Source organism: Onychomys torridus, chromosome 3 (genome assembly GCF_903995425.1).
Source record: "Onychomys torridus chromosome 3, mOncTor1.1, whole genome shotgun sequence".
In the NCBI taxonomy this organism is placed as follows: domain Eukaryota; kingdom Metazoa; phylum Chordata; class Mammalia; order Rodentia; family Cricetidae; genus Onychomys; species Onychomys torridus.
Genome location: NC_050445.1, coordinates 77,169,623 through 77,192,096, shown reverse-complemented (window position 1 = coordinate 77,192,096; position 22,474 = coordinate 77,169,623). Strand labels below are relative to the sequence as shown.

General features: G+C 40.5%; 1 protein-coding gene across 1 annotated transcript in view; it reads left to right on the top strand.

The window, feature by feature from the left end:
• The first annotated feature begins 3,897 nt into the window (after positions 1-3,897).
• Positions 3,898-22,474, top strand: part of Gnai1 (G protein subunit alpha i1) — an 80,215-nt gene continuing 61,638 nt past the window's right edge. Inside the window, exon 1 of the mRNA XM_036182207.1 lies at positions 3,898-4,284. Within this exon, the coding sequence (XP_036038100.1) occupies positions 4,167-4,284 (118 nt within the window). The 5' untranslated portion in view covers positions 3,898-4,166. The remainder of the gene's footprint in view (positions 4,285-22,474) is intronic.

Here is a 22,474-nt window from a genome sequence, read left to right as displayed (position 1 = left end):
AAGGTTTTCTTCAATCTTCAATTAGAAACTCACATTAGTTCTAATGAAAATAGTTTCAGTTTGCGACCTGTAAATCTCTAACTAGAAGCAGATGCTAGGCCCCCCTAAGTATTCCTAATATTCCTAGCGAGTCTCCAAACCAAACTCCTTCGATTTATTTAAGCAGAAGGCTCAATCATTGCAACTAAAGGGGCAGGGCTCACTGGCCACCTCTGTTAACACTGTGGCCAGTGACAAACACCATCCTTCAGACCTCTCTTCTGGTTCACTCCCTATTCCCACATGTATTTTGACTTCATCTTCTTTGTGTTCCTCCTCCATACCCTAATCCATTCAAATCAGCACTTCAAGCAACTTTGGCTTATTTTCTTTTTTCTAAAAGTGTTACGAGTAGAGAAAGTGTTAGTGCCAGAAGTTGTTTCTGAGTTATTATAATCTCATTTTTTTTTTTTTTTTTTTTTTTTTTTTTTTGGTTTTTCGAGACAGGGTTTCTCTGTGTAGCTTTGCACCTTTTCTGGAGCTCATGTGGTAGCCCAGGTTGGCCTCGAACTCACGGAGATCTGCCTGACTCTGCCTCCCGAGTGCTGGGATTAAAGGTGTGCGCCACCACCACCTGGCTATAATCTCATTTTTTACTCCAATCCCATTTGATGTCTGAAAAACACAAAATCTTCAAAGTTCCTACAATTCTAGACTGTTCAATCTAGACGTTTACATCTTAGAGTCTAAGACTTAGACAATGATGACTGAGCTTCTGAGATTGCCTTCTGCAGGAATTGTGCACCCTTTCCCCCACACTGAGGCAGCTTTGTCTGCTGGTACATTCTTTCAGAACTTCTACTTCTACCACACTGAAGTCGCATCACCTCTAATTTATGACCTATCTTCATTCATTTTGAAGTAACAAGTCACATGTGTCTTCTCATTTATACATTAAATATCCATAATTTTCTCCAAAGATAATGTATGTAATAATAATATGACACAGTCTAGTTATTTTAAAACCAATGTCCTTAGCTAAATCTGTTCCAATTTTCTCTTGACATATGTGTCTATCTCTCTTATCATATTATGCTCAGTGTCATTCAGCAATAGGAAGAAGTAGCATAGGAAACCAATGGTAATATAATGGTAAATCAAAGGAGTCAGTTATAAAAGGCCTCACATTATATGGTTCCTTTTGTTTATGTAAATGTGTAGAAGAGGCAACAGAAGGAAGAAAATGAGATGATTTTCTAGGGCTGAAGGGATAGAATAGGGTTGGGGACCATAGCTCAAGGATGTGGGGCTTCTTTTGGGGTGTTACAGACATTTTACAAATAGTCATGGTTGTAGAACTCTGTGTCTATACTAAAAGCCACAGAACTGTATGTGTCAAATGTTATGGAATGTGATTTATGTCTTAACATAGCTGTTAAAAACAACCATCTTTCAAAGAAAAACAAGTGTTCAGAAGCAATTTTAACCTCTTTAATTCCAATTTTACTCTTTCACTCTCTATAAATTACATGATTTAATAATACCTGTCCCACCTCCTTGACAAGGTTGTTAGATCATGTTTTACAATATCATAATTACATAAAGTATTAGCCTGAGTGAGGGTTACCATCACATATCTGGATAACTAATGGTTAGTAACTCCTTTGTTTTGCGTATGATGCAAGGAACATTTTTCCTTTTATACATCTATTACCTAACTCAGAGGAATGTAGAGACACAGCAGCACTCATTGTATCAAGTCCACTTCTTCATCTTAATATTTACAGATCTCTTAATTTTGCACCATACTCTTTCATTCATCACAGAAAACTTCATTTCAATCATAAAATAATTGTAACCTTCTATGCATACTTTGCCTAGATAGTAACATGAAACAGAATATCCCCTATTCTGGACTGAATGTTTATGTCTCCTCAAAGCTTTTAGCTTGAAGCCATAACACCGGTGTGATGGCACTGGGAGGCAGAACCTTTGGGAAGTACGTGGGTTAGAGGAATTCCTGAAAGTGCAGCACTAACGACGGCAAAAGAAGAGAAAGCAGAAAGAAATCTGCCCCTTCTCTCACTCCTGGCTCTCTTTCCTCTGCTTAGGAAAGTGGCTATGCACAAGCCAGGAAGAGAATCCTCACTGGATCCACCGGCCGCTTAATCTTAGCCTTCCTCGACCTGAGAAATGTGCGAAGTACATCCCTCCTGTTGAAACCATCTCATCACTTACCTCGCTATGGCGGCCTGTTCCAGCACATGATCCTTAAAGGCAGCCCGGCACCCTGTTCTCACTCCCTCAAAAGTTCTTCCCATTCGCCCACTCCAGTGTTTTAGGTCCTCTTAGAAGTTTGGCTTCACTTTTATCCATTTATTTTATTTCCTCACCTCCTTAACAAGCTTTTCAAAGGGGAGGGGTAATTCATGCAATTCTTTATGACTTCACCCAAACACAAGGTCTGAACTTGTTCTCGCCAGCGTACAGGTTCTTCCCCTTCGGTTGAACTGCTGGCCCTACACTTCAGCTGGCCTTCAAGCTTACAGGAAAGACAGTTAACTGACAGCTGCAAATGGCTAACTCACACTGGGTTGAACGTTGATTTCATTAATTCTGGAATTCCTGATGAACATTTAGCGTTCCAGGAAATACAGAGGAGGTAGGAGTCACAACACAAATAAAAAAGTGTGCAGTTTTTGTTGTTCTATTTTGAAAAATCCCAGGAAACGTTGAGGCGTTTCTTAAAATTGCCTATCTTGTGCCCAGCAGGTCTGACCCTTAACAAAATGGGAACCCACAAGTTCTGCCTGCTCTGAGGGGTCCAGCCTATTGCTATTGCGCCCGTGTCAGCTCAGACATACCTTCAAACTCAAGACCAGTTTTCCAAATGAGTTTTAGAAAATACGATTTTCAAATGGGAGCCAAAGAGCAATTTCCTAATTTTTACCTCATCAAGGAAGGCATTTTCTTTGCTAGTGGCTCCATGTTCTAATTAGTCAACATTTTTTTTTTTTTTTTTTTTTTTTTCTGTAATCAGTGCAACTGACAGGGAGAGCCCAGAGCTTAAACCTATACTCCTCCCCTAATGCTGGGCAAAAAGCCTCCTAGACCTAGGCCTAGACCTGGAAGGATGGACTATAGTGTATCACTTGATCATTTACCAGCAAGGAAGCTAAGGCCTGCAAAAAGGAATGACATGCCCACGGCACAAGAGTTCCCACACGGTCGTAAACATGGCTACACAATCCGCTAAGAAATTACATGTACCACAGAGACTTGTTTGTGCGTTCTATTACTCTTGTTATTTTAAAAACACATCCTTTGATTCTTTGTCAAACGTTTTGGGGGCGGGGGTTAGAAAGAAATCCTTCAAAATGCTTTCCCTTATGAAAAGGAAGGTGAGCACAGATCAAAGGGAAAGCTAGAGGAAAAGAAGTGGCAGGGAGGAAGTGGGCATAGGTAGCCCCAAGACTCCCTCTACAATTCCCTCTGGTTGCTCACCATCCCCACCTCGGGTTCCCCAGGGCCCGATGCTCCTTTCGCTCCGTTTCCCACGGTCCTTCGCACAAGCCCACACATTTTGCAAACCCTTGCTTGGCTGCAGGCGCTGGGCATGCTCAAATGCCCAGGACTGCCTTTCTGTTCTTGCTCGCAACTTTGGCAACCGTCCCACCCGCACCCATAAGGGACAGGTACGCCCTGATCCCGGCAGCGGTCTCAAGAGGCGGGAATGAGGAGTGGGGGCTGCCGGCTCTGGCCGGAGAGGTCTGCGAGCGCGCGGGGCACCTCGGGGGCACGCGCGGGAAGCGCCTAGGTCTGCGATCACGCGGGCGCGCGGCCGTCGGAGGGGGCGCTGTCCGAGGGCACGTGCGCGGGAGGGCGGGCGCGCGCGCTGGGAGTGGTCGCGGGGCGGGCAGGGGCGGGGCCGCGGCGGCGCGGACGCCGAGCTCGCGCGGGCCAGGAGCTGCTGCGGCTCGGCCACCAGCAGCTGCGGCGGCGGAAGGTGCGGATCGCGGGGTGTCGCCGGGGGGGACGGCCGCCCGAGGCGGCGGCGTGCGGGCTCGCAGACCCTGCCTCCAGCTTGCCGGAGCTGCGGACGTAGCGGGGCCGCCTCCCTCCGGGCCAGCCTCTGCCCGCGCTGCCAGCCGGCCCCGGCGCCGAGGGCGCGGCGACGCTCGGCCACCATGGGCTGCACACTGAGCGCCGAGGACAAGGCGGCCGTGGAGCGCAGCAAGATGATCGACCGCAACCTCCGGGAGGATGGCGAGAAGGCGGCGCGCGAGGTCAAGCTGCTGCTGCTGGGTGAGCGGGGCCGTGGGGCCCGGGCCCGGGCCGGGGGACAGCGGGGAGCGAGCGCGGCATCCCAGCCCCTGCACAGCGCAGGCGGCTTCTCGGCTGCGGCGGTGACTGTCGCGCGACCCCACGGGCAGCGCAGAGCGTGGCTGGGCGGCGGAACGCGTGGGAACCCTGTCTTTGAAGTTGAGCTCTGCCTTCCCTAGATGAGGGACAATTCTGAACCTAAAAGCCAAGAACCCCCTTTCCACGGACACCCCGCTGTGAGAGGTGTCGTGCTGCGTTGTGCTTTGCACGTTGGGTGGCCTCGGGGCCCCTTTTGTGTGGCCTCTGTGGGGTCCCAGTGATCTCGCCTGTCAACTTCATATGGCGACTCAGTGAGTGGGAAAGGGCGCTGAGTAGATTTTCCTGCCTAAGGACAAGAGCTGTGCTGGATGCTGGATTTTGCCTGGGTGGGGGATGGAAGCTACCAAAGTTGGCTTAGGTTTGCTTGCATAGTAGGAGATGAAGATGATTCGCGGGGGGAAAACAGCCCTGACAGGTGCCGGGGGCTCATCCTCCACTCGGGGGTCCTCTCTCCTCCGCGGTGCATGCTCCAGTGAGGTTGGACAGGTGCACGTCAGGCTTTTTTTTTTAATTCATTCTTAACACTGTTTTGCTGAAAGCCGATGTGGACGTCTTTCTTCCAGTTTTTTGAACGGAGGAAAAGAGTGAATCCTGATTTTGATTGAGCGATGTATTAGGAAAATGTTCACAGGTTATGGCTTTCAGATTTGTGAGTCAAGGTTTCCTTTTGTTTGTTTTCCTCCCACACTCTAGGTATTTAGGCAGATGACAGATTTCTTAGAATCTTCTTTTGCACTTCCAGCGATTGCTTGTCTTTTTCTAACAGTTGTGATAAAAGAGAAATTTTACTGCACAGATCTGCTTTTTAGTAAGCTCCGGTTTCATTGGTTTAACGACTGCAGAAAGATGGTGGTTATTTCGTTCTTTCTTCATTACTAGTAGGCTTAGAAGAAGCAAACTTGGCATGACTAAAAGTACTAATGATCTGACTCATTTTGCAAGCAAACTGTGAAATAACTTTGCATTTTAAAGAGCTGGGTGGTATTTTTCACCCTCTACAGCCTCCCCCATAAATCTCTCCCTGTAAATAAGATTGGCCTGAGTTTTTCTATTAAAAAGATACTGTGTTTTCATGAGGTCAGTGCGTTTTTAGAGTATTGACCACGGAAGGAAGAGACACAACTTGATACTGAACCTTGCAGAGGCCCGTTGGGTGACTTACAATAAACATGAAATAAAAGGACTAGAAAATCCTTTTCCTGTGGATTCAGTGCACCTGGTCTGAATCTCCTAGTGGATTGCACCATAGCTTAGTTGGAGCTACCATCCACCATATTTAAAGCAGTTCTAAAATGAGATGCTCTTGGTGTGGCTTATCTTTAACCAGATAACCATGAAAGGGTTGAGAAGCAGGATTTTTGCTTCTGCGGGGTACAGAGAGCATGGCATTTCTTTTTCACACCGTTGGCGTTTTGAACTTGATAATTCTTTGTGGGTGCAGGTGTATTGTTTGCTGTAGAATGTCAAGCAACCGTGTTGACCTCCACCCATTAGATGCTAGTAGCTGCCCCAAGGTTCTAATCTCCCAAATGTTGCCAAACGCCCCCTGGAGGCAGAAATGTAGCCTCTGCTGAGAACCACTGTTTAAGATTAATAATGAACTAGAATCCAGTGTGTAACATACAACTGAAGTTGACTTCTCTAGCCATCCACGGTGAGGTAATGAGAGATGCACCAGAGTTCTGGTTCTCAGAGGCCATACCATTCTTATCTCTCCAGTGCAATAGAAAGATTCCAAAATGACAAACAAACACACGAACGAGGGCAAATGGTTCCTTAAGTGTTGTTTCTAGCTTTGAGTTTTTCCTTTTCCCTACAAGTGTGTCTTTTGTCTAGAATTCCAGTGTATCGCTGTCTTCTTACCCTTTACTCCTTTGTCTTACTTCGACGGTGCCCTATCCTTTGCCCAGAGCTCAGATACCTCTTTCCTATTAAAAAAAAGAAAGAAAGAAAGAAAGAAAAGAAATGCTGGTGTACTTATTCCATAAATTGTTAATTCTTGTAATACTCGAAATATTTGATCCAAGTTTTGTTACTTAAGGCTGTGTGCAAGTCGCTCCATAAACACATAGAAGCTGGTCAGGTGAGAAGTAAAATGGTATCTAGGGAACCTGTGACCGATGTCACTGTAATTTTTAGGAGGGTATCTTTATCTTCAGGTTTTTTTCAACAATTTCCTTAAAAATACTTAAAGCATAAAAAATTTAAAAGTCTGGTTGCATTACATTTACATTTTTTCATCTGAAAGATGTTTAAAAAAAGATTCTTGAATGAGATTTGTAAATAATTAGTAATTATTTGGGTGCTGGGTGTCTGATATTTAAGTTGTAGGTGTTTCATTGTTCCTTCAGTACAGTCGATTAAGCAAATAGAGAGGACCAAGTGTGGTCTACTGACCTGAAGGGGATCAGGTTGGGGTTTTGTTCACTTAAATCTTTCGCTTTACTTTTCAGCTTTTAGCATTTGAATAAGTTAAGAGGCTTCCATGAATGGGTGTACACTTAGCCTCCTTGCCACTCTGCATGGATGATTGTTTGTGGGGAAAGTGCTTTTTTTTGTTACATCTTTGAGATGCTGGAATTCATAATTTTAAGGCCCATATGGTTATAACTAGGATGTCTTTCAGTTAGACTATGCTGTACTCCTGTATTTATTAAATTAAAATGGGTGATGATTTTTCTAAGATAAAATGTGCTAGATTAAAACAGTACAATTTTTCATGAATTAATTGTTCATTTGCAATGTTCGGAGTTTATTTTCTTCATCACTGCAGTCCTCCTTATCACTGTACCCACTTTCACAAACAAGCAAATTACAGCCCACAGCCCCACCCCTCCTTTAGCTTAGTTTAATTACAGGCCTGGGGGAAGTCTTCTGCTGATGGCCCTCCACCTTCAGCCCTTCCTCTTCCTTTGCACCTAACAGTGAATTCCCTAGTTGAGAAATTCTGGCATGGTCAGGCTTTTAATTTTGCATTGCTTCTTCCTCACTGTTGACCCAGAGCCTGAGTTATCAAAAAGGCTGTTTCCTTGGACAAGTAGACCTGCCGTTTCCAGCTGAACTGTGTTTCTCTGTCCCTGGTCGATCTGCATTAGTGGTGATTCTAATGGAAGCCATTGCTTGTATAACTGTGTTTTGAATATGTTGAGTTTTTATTCAGGCCTCCACTGCTCACCCCGACCTGACCCCCTAGCCCCAGGGCCTCTCTGCCTCACACAGCCTTATTGCTAAAGATTTTCTGCTCCTTCCTTTCTGCCTTTCCCTGTGGCCCTCTTTCCTGTGCAGTCTGCTCCATGTGAAACCTTTCTTGCCTTCTACATTGCCTGCAGAGTGAACTTTTATTTTAGACCAGCCCCCCTCCCATCTTCTCAGGGTTTCCACTACTCCTACAGAAGAGTTAACACAGATGAAGCCTATTTGAAGTTGATGTCCACTGTTTAGCCTTTCACCCTGCCTGAGTCCAACTGCTGTGAACACAGTAGGGGGCAAAGTCCTCACGTTTTCTTTGTGTTCTGCACTTTCCTCACTGTCTCTTTTCTTTGTCATGTGTGAATGTGTGCTAAATTATGTAAAATTATGCTGGAATATATTCTTCATAAATTCCCAGTATCTGCAGCCAGTTAAAGATAAAGAACTAGTAAAACCATGAGATTAAAAGTAAGGGAATGGTATCCAAAATCAAGTCTAAGGCTGTAATATTTAATTTTCCACTTAGCATATTATTTGTTAAATCTAGTAAGTGCTGGAAAGTGATCCTGGTTGTGTACTGCAGCAAAGTCTACTGCTCAGCTGCCCTGGTGACCTAGGTGTGTCTGTTTCCATTTTTCGTATTTTGGTAGAAGTAGATCTTCTGCTTAAGTGTTTATTTGGGGCTCTTTTCATTTAGAACCCGAGGCTTATGAAATGTATCAAGAGCAGGAACTATGAGGCCTGCCTTATCGGAGTTAGTGAGTGACTTAGCAAATAGAATAGATACCTTCTAGAATTTGGTAAAGCCTACAAACGTCCATTGTAAGCCTTTAAACATGAAGTTGAGTACCCAACCAGAATCTGAATTTTTATTTTGTTGTTTGTTCTCATTGCCTGGGAACCTTTAAGACTAACAAATTCACATGAGAGGAATGGAGTGTATTGGTCATATTCTTAGGTCACATGTTCCTTGGTCACATGTCTTAGCATGATTTACCCAGTCTGTGATTCCCTGGGGTTAAGCACTGGTAAAGTTCAGATCCCAGGTGGCATTGAGCCTTTGAACTAAAGTTAACTGAGCACTCATTATGCTCAGGTTGCATTTTGCCATAATTCGTTAAATGATGGTTAGAAATCTTAACACAAATAGGAGGAAATAATTTTAAAGTAAATGTTTATTAGTTTATATTGAATGACTTCAATCTGCAGCAGATTTAATATGAGGTCCTGAAGGGTAGAATTCCCAAGTGGGTTTCCATTGGATTAAAAATGATGTGAGCAGGATGTCTCTTCGAGAGATCCTAAGGGTTGCTTTGCTTCCTGACTTTCCTTACACACTCTAGGGACAGCTGTATGTTTTCATTGCCTTATAGTAGCCCTCTATGTCTTCAGAACCAGCACTGGCCAGTGGGGATTTCCTTCCCTGCTTCTCTTTTTCACTTATTACAACTTCATGATTATATTAAGCTCTCCTAGAAATTCCAGGCTAACAGACCCACTTTAATATTTATAATTATACTTGCAAAGTTAAGTTTACCAGATAAGGCAACATTCACAGGTTCTAAGGATGAGGCTTGACTTTCACTGAACCTAACACAGCCAAGTGTATAGCTCCCAAAGATTCAAGTCTGTTCTGCATATAAAATGTCTTCACCCCATCATCATCTCCAGAACCTCTGCCCTCACATCACCAGTGGAAATACCAAAGCTTCTGATTGGGTGTGGGTGAGATTGCAGGTATCATCAGCAGTTTGTTGACCTGCCCAACAAACAAACAAATAACAAGTTGTCAGTTCCAGAATGTAATGATGGGACAAGAAGAGGTCATCAGCTCTAGATACACCCTGCCACTCACCCATTCAAAATGGAATACATAGGGAGCAGGAAGAAGGAATCCTTCTCTAGCACTCCCAGATGGCACCAGGTCCAGGGAGCAGTCTGCTGAGGGTCTGCACCATGAGATGCTGCACTCTGCCCTTTGTTCTTCTCTCCTTAATGGATGGTAGCACATGTTTGCAGCTGGTAGTCACATCATTCTGTTTCTTGTTCATAGAGCTTTGATGGTCTTATAGCATTTTTTTTTTCACAAAATACTTGTGAAAGGTATGTTTCTCATTGTGTTATACTCAGCAAAGAGGAAAAAGTTAACCCAAACAAAATATAGCTGCAATAGTGTAATAATAGTGATCTGTTACTATTATTATAATGCATAAAAACATGAAGTTTTTTCATCTGAATATCCAAGTTGTGGTTTGTAAGTTGGCTTTAAACAGGACCCAACTCAATAAGCTTTCTAACTCTGTGTAATAAGGGTTCCCTTCCTCTTGTTCCTAGCAAAATGTCCTTCCTTTCCATGCTATTGTTCTGTGCTGCCTTCACAGTTCTTGTGTGTCCTGACAGACAGAGTGTGTGTGAGTACTGGGTGCTTGTAAGAGGACTTTGAACGAAAGCAATCATGCTTCTGTGTTTCTTCTGAACCCTTGTTAGGAGAGAACTCCATGTAGAGTGTGTACAGAGCACGCCAGGGCAATTCAGACTGTATTGTGTCAGGTGTGTGTTACAGCAGCTCCCATCAGCCAGGCACCTTCATTGGAATTGTATGTGTAGTACTATGAAATGGGTAGTGGTTGTTGTAATTATTTACCTATGGAATCCTAAAATCACTGGGTTCTGGCATTCTGTATTGATACTATACTCAAATTGTAATGTGAAAGATTATCTTTTCTCTCTCCCCATCCTGGTTGGTGAGGTTTTTCCTGGTCATCTAGTCTAAATTAATCTTTCTTCCTGATTGCACCATACTAAAATTGCAGACTTAAAAAAAAAAAAAAAATGTTGGTTGCCTTGCTATGTGGGTTTGGCTTTCAGAGAATGAATCCCGTGAGACTTGTTTACCCTCTGATGGGGTAGTGTGTAGTAAGTACCCTTCTCTTCATTACTGGTAAAGTGAACACATATATGAGTCAACATTAAGGGTGACTAGTAGGCCTTATGTGGAAAGAATTGACACATCTGTGTTGTATCTGGGGTAATTTGAATACATTTTGACCCAGTATATCCCCATTTATCTCACACACACACACACACACACACACACACACACACACACACACACATACCCCTTGCTGGTTAGAGTAACTAAAACTCAGTATGTTACTCTTTTACATAGCTATAAAAGTTAGTTGGTGGTGGATTTGTTGCATGATCAGAAAAGTACTGTGTGACTCTTGGTAAATAAAGTGCTAGAGGGAAAGTGTTTTGTTGTTGTTATTTTCAGTACTTTGTTTTAGACAATATTGTTACAATGGCTTCTTCATGTTTGACTCCATAAAATGTATGCAGCCACATAAGGAGGCATGTCCTATTATAGCTGTGTGTCACCTAGGGTAATATGATGACCAGCACGGTATGCTGAGAACTCACCCACAGTGTCTTTTTTTTGTGTTTCTTGTCTTTAAGTGGTAGGGATTATTATTGGTGGCATTTATAAAGTATGCCCTATGCTTTTCTTATCAGTCTTAGGCTTACCAGTCATATTTAGAGAAGTAATATACTTATATTAAATACCAAAATTCCATAGGCAAAAAAGGGGAGAAAGAGAATAGTATTAATAGTATGGGGATGCACTTCAGTTTGGGGATTTTTAGTGTTACACAATGCCTGTGACTATAAATTTACCAATTTCTGTCATGTTTTTCTGAGCACATTTGATACTAATTGCCTATGAGCTCTGTGCGGTATAGCATCCAAATGGGTCCTGTGCTACCTGTGAATAGTGTTCCTCCCCTTGGTTTATTGAGCTTTGCAGGGAAGTCTCCAGAATGAGGCCAGATGATCCAGAACTCCCAGGGCAATTGTTTTGTTTTGTTGTTGTTGTTTTGTTTTGTTTTTTTGTTTTGTTTTTTTTTGAGACCTTAAATAGTCCACATTCTTTAAGCTTCCATTTTTTAAAAATAAACACTGAATAATAAATATATCTAGCTCATGGGGTTGGGTACAAAATAAGTTAATGTACTGAAGTTCTCAGAAAATGGCACATGAGTTCCTAATAGAAACTGTTATAGACACTGGAGTTTCAGCTCTGCCTTATGATTTGAGCCGTTTACTATCTTAGACATTAATCGTTTTGTTGACTTTCTTAGCAAAGATGTGTACATAGCAAGGACTTCTAGAGGGGAAAATCAATTTCAATTACTATTTTCTGCTCCTACCACCGATTCCTCATGGACCTTGGATTTCAGTTAACAGCCCCTTCACTGGTGCCACACCAGGGAAACATTTGTGAGATGAATTTTAAGAAATTGGAAGATTTTATAAATGATTTTACAGTATTTCTCTCCCATTGATAAAATAAATGCTGTGATTTTTTTTTTTTTTTGCTTATTTTCATTTTAGATCTTCTCTCTCTCCTCTCTTCTTTCCTTCCTTTCTTCCTTGTTTTTCAATAAAACAAACCTGTAAGGCTTTGGACGTGATTTGAACATCCTTTGGACAGATTCAGAAGAATGAGCCTTTCCCTGGGGGAGTTGTTTATATTCAAAACATTTTAAATCATTCTGAAAGTTACCATATCTTTTATTCCTGAGATTTTTCTATATTATTATATTTTTATTTTAATTTTTATTCGTTTTACATACCAACCACAGTTTCCCCTCCTTCACCTCCTCCTGCTCCCCCAACTTCCCTCCACCCCACCTCCATCCACTCCCCAGAAAGGGTAAGTCCTCCCATGGGGAGTGAGCAAAGCCTGGCACATCAAGTTGAGGTAGGACCAAGCCCCTTCTCCCTGCATCAAGGCTGAGCAAGCCGTCCTACCATTGGGTTCCCGAGACATGTTTTAAATATAAAACTTTAGACGTACCCTAAATTTACTTTTTGGGAGAGGAGAGGCATCTTTTGAAAAGTGGTAGTAGCCTTTATTTTAAACTATGAGTTGTTCAACCTGTTGGTGTTGGTGCTTTTGATAAACTGTCAAGAGTCCTTTCAGGTTCAGCCTCATTTAGAAGGAATGCATCCTGCTTGCATTGACCTCCTAAGGCTGGGTCTTTTTGGAATTTATTTACCTAATCTATATTGTAATTCTCCTTCTTGGAAAATTGCCTTTTATTTGGCATTCTTAACGTGTACTAATTCTGTGTATCACAGTGTTTTACAGGCACAAGTCACGTAAGTAAAGCTGTAGTGAGGTCATTATAATACAGTGGGAGTTAGAAGAAAACTCTTATTGACTAGTGATTCTGAGGTTCATTCAATTTTAAGAATGAAAATTCATATTTATATGTTATAAACATATATCAGTGACTTGATTTTTCACAGCTCTTTGCAGTCACTTGGAACAAATTGTATCCAGGATGTGTCATGGCTGGTTGGTAAATTTGCTCTGTTGATGGGAGACTCAGCCTCTGCATCTGCCTCTCATTCATCCTCATCTGCCTCAGCAGCTGTGCCTCTCACCACCTTCCTTTCTGGCATCCTCACACTTCTACAAGACCCCTGTGTCCTGGTCCTTAGACATTTTCAGCTCTGAGGCAAAGTAAGCTGTTCATATTTTTTTTTTTTACTGATTTTAAATCTTTTTCATAATACTAGATTATTTCTGGTTTTGCTTTTACATTTTCATAATTTAGTTAATTATGGATAGATTTTTTTTCTTTTTTGGTGGTATTGTATATTGAACTGAAGTGTTCATGAATGTTAAACAAGGTTATATACCAAAGTTATATCAGAGTACATACCAAGGTATACAGAGTTATATCCCTATATAAACTTTTTTACTCCCTCTTTTATTTAGTTGGAGTCTCCAGTAGCCCAGGTTGGCCTTGAACTCCCTGTATATCCCAGATAGGCTATGAACCTTCCTATTTCAGCCTCCCTAAAATAAGCTGGAAATATAAACATTTGCTACCATATCTCACTAGATTATGGATTTTTTATAATGAAGTGGCTTTAAATTAAATACTTTTTTCACAGATCTGGAGCCTTGAGAAATATAATAGACACTCATGTAACCACACTCCAGTATTTATTTAAAGAGGTAATGTCTTGTGTCTTTTCTCTCCTCTGGGATGAAATACTTTATGATTTGGTTGGACTTTTCCATATTTCTCTGTGTTTCTTCTATATCCTCATTTCATCTGATCAGTGATAATCTAGCCTGCCTTTTATATTAATTTATATTAATGCTGACCTTTTAATGGTGTCATTGTCGTTGCTGGAAACCATTTCTAAACCCTTGAGTTTGCTTGTTTGTCTCTTTTATTTCCAGATTTTTAGTCCCTGTCTACATAGTTTGAAAAGTTGAGGGGTCTGCTGTTCAAAGTATTCTGATGTAGCTCCTTTCCAATAGTGCACATGGGACAGTGCATTACCTAGGTGAGCCTTGTGTATATTGGGATGGTTCCACTCTCCAGTCAGTCCTATGGAATGCAAGGAGAGGTTAGGGTTTTCTAAGGTTCCTAAGGTTCAAGGCTGAAGACATTTCTCATCTTTTGTTTACACACTTTCTCCTCCCCCAACTTTTTTTCCTTCCATAGTTTATGGTACCATCAGTCTTTGATATGTTGTTAATTGTGGAAGTTCCTGGTACTATACTGCGGATCTTTATTGACTTTCATGTTGAGATGTCATCAGTGGCAGCTAGGCTAATTCTTACCTATTGGAAAACCCCCATGGAATTGTCACTGCACCTGCTAGTCCACTATGCCTTGTTTCTGCTTCAGCTGGACAAGCCTCTCATTCTGTCTTGACTGTTGTGGATGCTGTGTCCTCCCCAATTACTGCTTGCCTCAGGCATCCTGTTGCTGCAGGGTCATTATGGTGGATCCAAGCTCTGAACTGTCTTAAGTGCTCTGTATTTTCTGGTCATTTCGATCCTCAGGAATTGCACACTCTGTCCATTGCTCACAGGTTCTGTGAAGTTGGGAGCTGCAAGTTCAGCTCTTCCTAGCCACACTTTTCCACCAGACTGCATGGTACCTTTACCTTGACCTGCTGGTTACCTCTAGAACTTTGGCCCAAAGGAGAAATGAAGAGAGGTCTCACTCTGCCTTGCTTGTCCCCATCTGCCTTCTGCCCTTGCTACTGATTGCCTCCCAAGTTTGTAGGCTTTGCCAAGAGGGTTGCCTGGGAAAGTAGGCCACTGGGATATTCTTCCATCTCCATCTGGATGACACTCATATCTGCTTCTTTCCCCATTATTCTTCTAAGTACCAAAAAAAAAAAAAAAAAAAACAAAAAACAAAAAACAAAAAAAAAACCAAAACCCAAAACAAAAAACAAAAAAATCCCACACCAATAGACCAGTAGATTTCAAAACAAAACATTATCTTCTTTTTAAATATATATACATATATATATATATATATATATATATATATATATATATATATATATCCCTCTTTATATATACATCTCCATATATATGTGTGTGTGTGTGTGTCTGTGTGGTGGTATGAGCATATGAATGTAGTTGTCAGTGGCTCCCTCTGGAGCTACAGGTTTGCTGTTGGACACTTAATTTGGATTCTGGGAATAGAACTCAGGTTCCCATTGACAGAGCCCTCTTTCCAACCCTTGAATATTATATTTTCTATAGTCTGCTCTGAAGTTAGGTCTTTTTTTTTTAGAAACATTTTTTTTTTCTCCTGAAATACTTCCTCTTAGCCACCCCTGACATATCACAAGTGCCAACCCCAATTTTCTAGAAATGCTTTTCTTAGACTTATAACATGTATGCATAGATGTGATTAAGCTCACAGGTTCAGACAGTCACTCATGAGGTGTAGGATTTGGTCCAGATTCTGCATATTTTTTTCTCAAGCTCCCAGGGGATCCAGGTGCTGCAGGCCCAGTCTACGTTATGAAAAGCACAACCATAGAGGAAATGATCTACCTGGCATTTTTACAGTTATCCTCCTCATAAGTACTTTTCTCCACATTCATGAAACATCATGTAATCTTATCAATAAGATTTAACAAGCACCTTGTATAAAGTGAGCCCTCATTATATTTTTTTACATTCACATATGTACACATACATATTTGTCCATGTCTCTCATGTTTAAATGTTGTTATGTTATAAATTTGTGATATGAATCTGGAGACTAATTTGAGTAGGACATTTTGAGGGAAAATAGTTCAGTGGAAACATGTACTTCCTGAGGACTGACCCAAAATTATAATTAGTGACAATCCAACTTCTATTTCTACATATGAAAGGACTTTCAAGTGAAGTCCCTTTGATGATTAGATCATTCAGGTCTGGCTGGAAGGGCCCCCATAATGTTTTTATGACTTTTCTTGGGTTGACTTTCATGATGAAATGACTTTGTTGGACATTAATAAATGGCAGTTGCTCTTTGGATGAATGCTCTGTCTTCCATCATTCTTGCTAAAATCTGGATTCCCAGTGTAATGGGGCCCATAGGGGTCTGAAGGCTGAAGTTCAGCAGGGGCGTCAGGCCTTCATCACAGGATGGAAGCAGACAGTGACGGCGGGCTCTCCTTATGGATGGGAAGCTTCTGGAACTGGGAGGAATAGATCCTTCATTTTCAATGCTACCTAATCTGTTTCCAATGTCAGAACAGCCCAAATTAATTGAGACTTTTGCAAAGTGTGAGGATTCTGAGAGTCAGATGTGAAGTTTATAGTAACTGAGCGAAATGCCTGATCATGGCGTTTTTTTCATAACTAATATTTTTCTGATCCAAAGATTCAGCATGCTTTTTATTACATCTAGAAGGAAATTGTGATCTTGTAGCTTACCTTCTCATTAATAATGTTAAGTACTGATGATCAGACATAGCACATGTTCATCAGTTTCTTTGATTTCTGAGAATCATTTGTGGGCTGGGCTTTACTTGAAGTTAGTGGCAACATCTGGTTCTTAAACACATGTAATTCATTTAACAGGTATTTATGGACTGCCAACTCTGTGGCTTTTCAGGTTCCACATAGCTTGGAATGGAACAGTCTTTGGGAAGCTAATAAGAGTTAAAGAAAACAGTCTTTAAACATTTGCTATCAAATAAAGCAGTCTCGTTATTTTGGCCTGTTTCATTCTAATCTATTCCACAGATATGTAACTGCTCTCATGTTAGCAATTGCGTTCTTCCTATTTTGTTGTAGTGTAGTCTGCTGCCTTGATCATCCTTGTGCCCATGATCCTGGGTTTTGTCTTTGAATTCCTAGGTTAATGGTGTTGAGCTGTTACAAAGTTCATGCTCATAGGCAGATGAGAAGACCTGCCATGGTGCTGTGATACTTCAACTCTTACATAGGTGCCAGGTACCCAGATGTTTGACTTCTTGTTTTCTTGGCAAAAATATTTCATATATAAAACCAGATTTTGGTGTTGTAGGCCAATACTTGTCAACTTGAGTGTCTTCTCTTTCTGTGCTACTGTTCCCTGAGACTTGCTACTCCTCTTTTGGAATGTGATCTGCACCACCCTCCTTTTCCATTTTTCCCTGAGTCTGTCTGCTGCAATAGTCTCTGACCTTGTCTTCCTACCTGCATTCCTTCAGCTTCCACACCTTCTGACTGACAGCTTTGATCTTATCAGTAGCTTCCCAGAAGTCCCTGGTGGTTCCGATTCTTTACAGAGCACCACCCTAATTATTAGCATGGTATTAAAGATTCTGTGTGCTTTGGTTTCCACTCTGCCTCTGCATATTTCCCATGAGTCCGCTTTGCCACTGTCGAGTCCTTCCCAGGTTTGTGTATGACGTCAAGCATGTGAGAAGGCTCTGATTTCCTTCTGTGCTCTTGTCTTGTCCCTCTTTCCAGGATGCCTTCCCGCTTACCTATCCCAGGCCTGCCTGTGTAAAGTCATGAGTTTCAGTATCAAATGCTGGATCCTTAATAAAATAATTTCTGTTGATTCCTAATAATGATTTAAATGTATTTCAATATCATTTGAATATATGTAATTATGCAAACATATGATTAGGTTGAAGATTTCGGTGACTACAAAGCCAAACTACTCATACAAACTACAAAGTGGAACAGTTTCGATAGCACCACATGCTCTGTGCTAGGTGTGAAGTTGCACAGGCCTGGGCTTCTTTGTATGCTCCGTGCCTACTCCCAAATGCCAGATGGTTCTGCACTCTCCTTGTATGTCTCCGATTGCAAAATCCTCATTCCTAGAGTAGTTCCACCTTCTTCAGTAGAATAAATTCCTCCTTGAGGCATCATCTATGATAGGAATCAAAAGACTTATTACTGTATCTCCAAGTAGCTCCTTTTTTTTTTTGTTGTTGATATGAAAAAATACCAAAAGCAAAAAACACAACACAATAGTCCATCTGGCCCTAATTTTAAATTTCCTAAATGCAAATAATCAGTTATACTAACTAAGTCACTGTCTGTTGTGAGCTGTGATCTGTATTACATGTATCCAAACCTGTGTCTAGAGTGGATTCTGCCCTCAAGAAATTTAGTGGCAATGGGAACAAAGAAACCTTACCCATAGAAAGAAAGGATGAGAGCTGGGGAGTGAGATTGACACTTGTATAGGAAGGCACCTGAATTTCAGCTTGAGAGCTGTTTGCCATTTAGTCTTTCAGCTCCCAAAAGCGATTGACAAGTTTGCCATGTCTAAGAGCTGGAGTGATAACTCCAGTTTGGTTTCCAGCACCTAAATTGGATAACTCACAATTTCCTTAACTCCCAGGGGATCTTATGCCCTCTTCTGGCCACTAGGGACATCTGTACACATACACAAACATATACATAGGTATAGTTGTATATTTATTTTATATTTATATATAGTACTTATATATAAAAATAAAGTAAATCAAACAATGTGTGTATATACTTTACCGTTTATTTCTTATTCTTTTTCGTGATCCATGTTTCCTTCAGTTTTCTAGAGCTAGTGTAAATAGTGTTAGTGTCATATTATAAAGCAGCAAATTGAGACTGACAGTTCACTTATTTGCTCAAAATATATGGCCAATGATCTGCCTGCCAGACTGGGTCTTACATTTCTTCAGGTTTGACTTCCATTTTTTTAACCTCTTGATGCTGTTTTTCTAAGTACTTTGCTAAGGTGGAATCTGAGAAAAGCTTCTTTATATTATTTCAAAATGTGGACATTTGCAACCATGAATGTAAGGGTCTCTTACTTATGGGGACAGGATTGGAAGAGTATTTGCTAAGCACATATTTATTGAATAAGTTCGTAACAGTGATAGCTGGCAAAATAAACAAAGAACTCAACATTAATAATAACATATGACTAATCTGAATTTTTAAAAGATGAGAATGAATCATATATATGTATATATATATACATACATACATATGTACATATACATATATATGCATTAAGATAGTATGGGTTGCTTTTTAAAAACTAGAATATGAGAAACTAATTCCAGAATAAAACGGGAGTTAATATACATTTACTCTCATTTCTTACATCTTCAGTATCTAGGGCTGAAATATTGCAAATAAAAAGTGAAATTTACTTCAAAGAAAAACCTGAGGCAATTTCATGTCCTGAATCTTTGAAGAGAGACTTAATTATATTTAATGCACTGTATTTACTGAAGATAGACTGCAGACTGTTCTATTTAATTTTTTTTTAAACATCAATTTTTTTCCCATTAATCAAGGAAACAAGAACACTGAACTTGTGAGAATTTGGCACAATGTAAGAGTACCCAGGTCCTAGCCTTCTGGTTTCTCCCCGTTTTTATGAGGGGAGATTGGAAGAAGGAAGATCATATTAATGAATCACGTTTTGACTTTGTATGCCTTCCTTTTTGTAGCCATAACAAAGTTTTACATTCTAGGTTTAATGTTTTCCTTGTAAACTGTAGATCTTATAATTAGCAAACAGATATTAACACATCCTTTTTGACTAATGCGATGGGAATATAGAAAAAAAGATTTCTTTTGACTTTATTTTGAGGGGTCATATTTGTCAGTGACTTTAGCGATCTAACCACAGTCTTAGATACCTGTTCCCAAACACCACTGTAAAGAGATAGATACACATCTTTTGTTCTGTTGTCAAGGAGAGGAAAATGAAGAAACATGAACGCATGCAATTTGAGTGCATTCATGGTTATATGACTGTGATATGAGGGTTTGTGCCTAGTCTTGTTGCAACTTGTTATGCTGTGTTTGGGTCATATCCCTGGGAGGCCTGCTCCTTTTGGAAGGAAAATGGAGGAGGAGTGGATCTCGGTGGGGGGGGGGGGGGGGGGGAACTGGGAGGAGAGGAGGGAGGGGAGACTGTGGTTGGGATGCAATGTGAATGTATGAGAGAAGAATAAATAAATTTTTTCTTAAAAATGCCAACAGAAGACAGTGTTTTCTTGTTTGTGTGTAGATTACTGGATTTTCTTAATCTTGGTTTTATCTTCTGTGACATCTATTTCCCTTCGTATATATACCCAGACATATTTCAAACATAAATTACCATGGAAACCAGCTTTAGTTAGCCACTAAGTTAATTTTTTCAGGAAATAGATACAAGGGATACTTTATTTTAGTTATTATTTTTCATGACCTTACTGTCTTGTGGCTGAATGATGGGTTCTAAGCATTTTAAGGGTGTATTTAAGGGCATCTGTGTGGATTTTGTGTGGCTACATTGTGAGACAAGGATTGACCTTGATTCCAGGGACTGGTTGCACTTCCCCACGCTGGTGAAAGGGACAGTTCCGCATACTCTGAATGAGTATGAATTTCCAGACTGAAAGTACTAGGAATTCCAGTATTCTAGTTTTTAGTTTGAGTTTCTTCATACATATGAAAATACATATATATTTATACATATACACACACATGCATATATCTAACTTTTTTGAGCTTGAGGACAATTTTTATTAGATATTTATTTATAAAGAATACCCAAGGTCACATAAACTATGACTCTTGGCAGCTGCCTGTAGGAGGTACATGCAGAGGAGGAGAGAAAGACATGCCATTGAAGTTAAGCGCTCATAGAGGTCAGCCATATGGCAGACAACAGTCTCATGCTAGGGAGGAAATTTACTATAGTACCTTTATATAGGTTCATGTTGATAGATAATTTAATTATTACACTGTTCTTGAAGGTCTGTTTTTCCTTATTTATATTAAAGGAAATTATGAATAGATTCTGTGTTTGAGATAGAACTATACAGTATTGCTTGGAAATGGCATTGTCCCCAAGTAGCAAGAACTTAGATGGTTTTAGTGGTTCTAACTGGAGTTCTGGGATCAGCAGTTCTGGGCTGTGTTTCAGAATTATTAGAGGAATATAACTGTGAAAGATGTGGGTTTATAGTTTAGTAGGTTATAGACAGAGTGTTTTTAAAAGTAGGTTACTTTTCTATAGAATATGTTTTTACCTTAGTGACATATATACTCAGGACAAATAGCTGTGACATATTACAGAAAATGTGTATTGATATATTGAACATTATTTTCTTTTAGTCTGCTTTTGAACTAATCTTACATGTCCTATCCATGTTTCAGTTACAAACTAACAAAAGTGCAGAGGTTTTTCCACATTGTTGACTTGATATCTAGAATTGTGTGACTTCTTAACTTTTAGTGCTTTTCTTGTTAGAAGGAAGTGCTTGGCTCACTTCATAGTCTCTCTACTTGAAGAAGGACAAAATATCTGAGTTCATATTGGCCCATTATTTGGGGCTAGGATGCTTGTAATCAAAATGATTTTGTTCTAGCATAAATAAGTAATTAAAATTTTTTTTATTTTAAAGAGATGTTTAATTCTGCAGTTTAGACAAACAGTATAGTTATGCATACAAATTATATGTATCTGTTTACAAGGTCTATGATAATTGACCATTTCAGAATTTTGTTGTTAGAGATTGTTTTTTATTCTGGAATAAGATGATTTCATCACAATTAAAGAAAATCTCCTATGTACTTACTTCTTTATATCTCGTGTAGTCTGGTTTTTCAAGACTGCACGCGTAGTTATTAAGGTGTCAAAGTTAGTGAGTAGGCTGGTGTCTTTATTATTAAAGATCAGTGATTATAATTGAGGTTTTGAAATTTTAAGTAGCAGTGGTATTCCAGGAGGAATGATAGCAGAGTTATGCAGTTAGGTGTTTAAGGGAAAAAAAAAAATCAGTGTCACTGAGCAGACAATTAGGAAGCGAATGTACCCACCAGCAAGCACGGCTGCCTTTCCACTCTGCCACAAAGAAGGAAGAGCTGTGGCTGCAGCCTTACTTGCCTCAGGATGCTGCATTGATGTGCAGAATCTTCCCAAATTGCTTGAAATACGGCGCTGTGTTCAATAGGTGAGTGTTGTGGGCTTGCTCCAATGACTTGAAAGCCAACAGGGAAAGCGTATCCTTACACTGTGATCTCACAGTAGGGTAGGGACTGCCTTCTGTGCCGTGAAACAGCTCCAGAGTGTGTGGAAATCTCTTGGTGGATCGCTGGGAGATTTGCAGACCAAAGTGGAATCTTTGTTGTCTGATTCTGCCCTCTAAAAGGCATAGACTTCTTACTGTAGCACTTTTACATTTATAGCAGTATTGAGCAGGAGACAGCGATTTCCTTATGCCCAGATAACCTATCCATACTTGGCCTTGTGTTATTACTATCTGTCTCCAGGGTAGTATGAGTTTTACAATTATGAATAAAGCTGCTATAAGCATCTGTGTACAGAACTTCTGTATAGACTTGTTTTCAACTCCTTGTCAATAGACAGGGAAGGTGTTGGGTTCAGCAACAGTGACATAGGAACTATCAAGCTCTCCCAAACTGGTTGTTACTTTTTCCATTTCCACCAATAGTGAATAGACGACTCCCTCCTGTCCCCTATTTCGCTGTTGCCAGGCTTGTGACTGGGACATTCTGATATGTGTGAAGTGTAAGAGTTACACTCATTTGTGCATTCCTGAT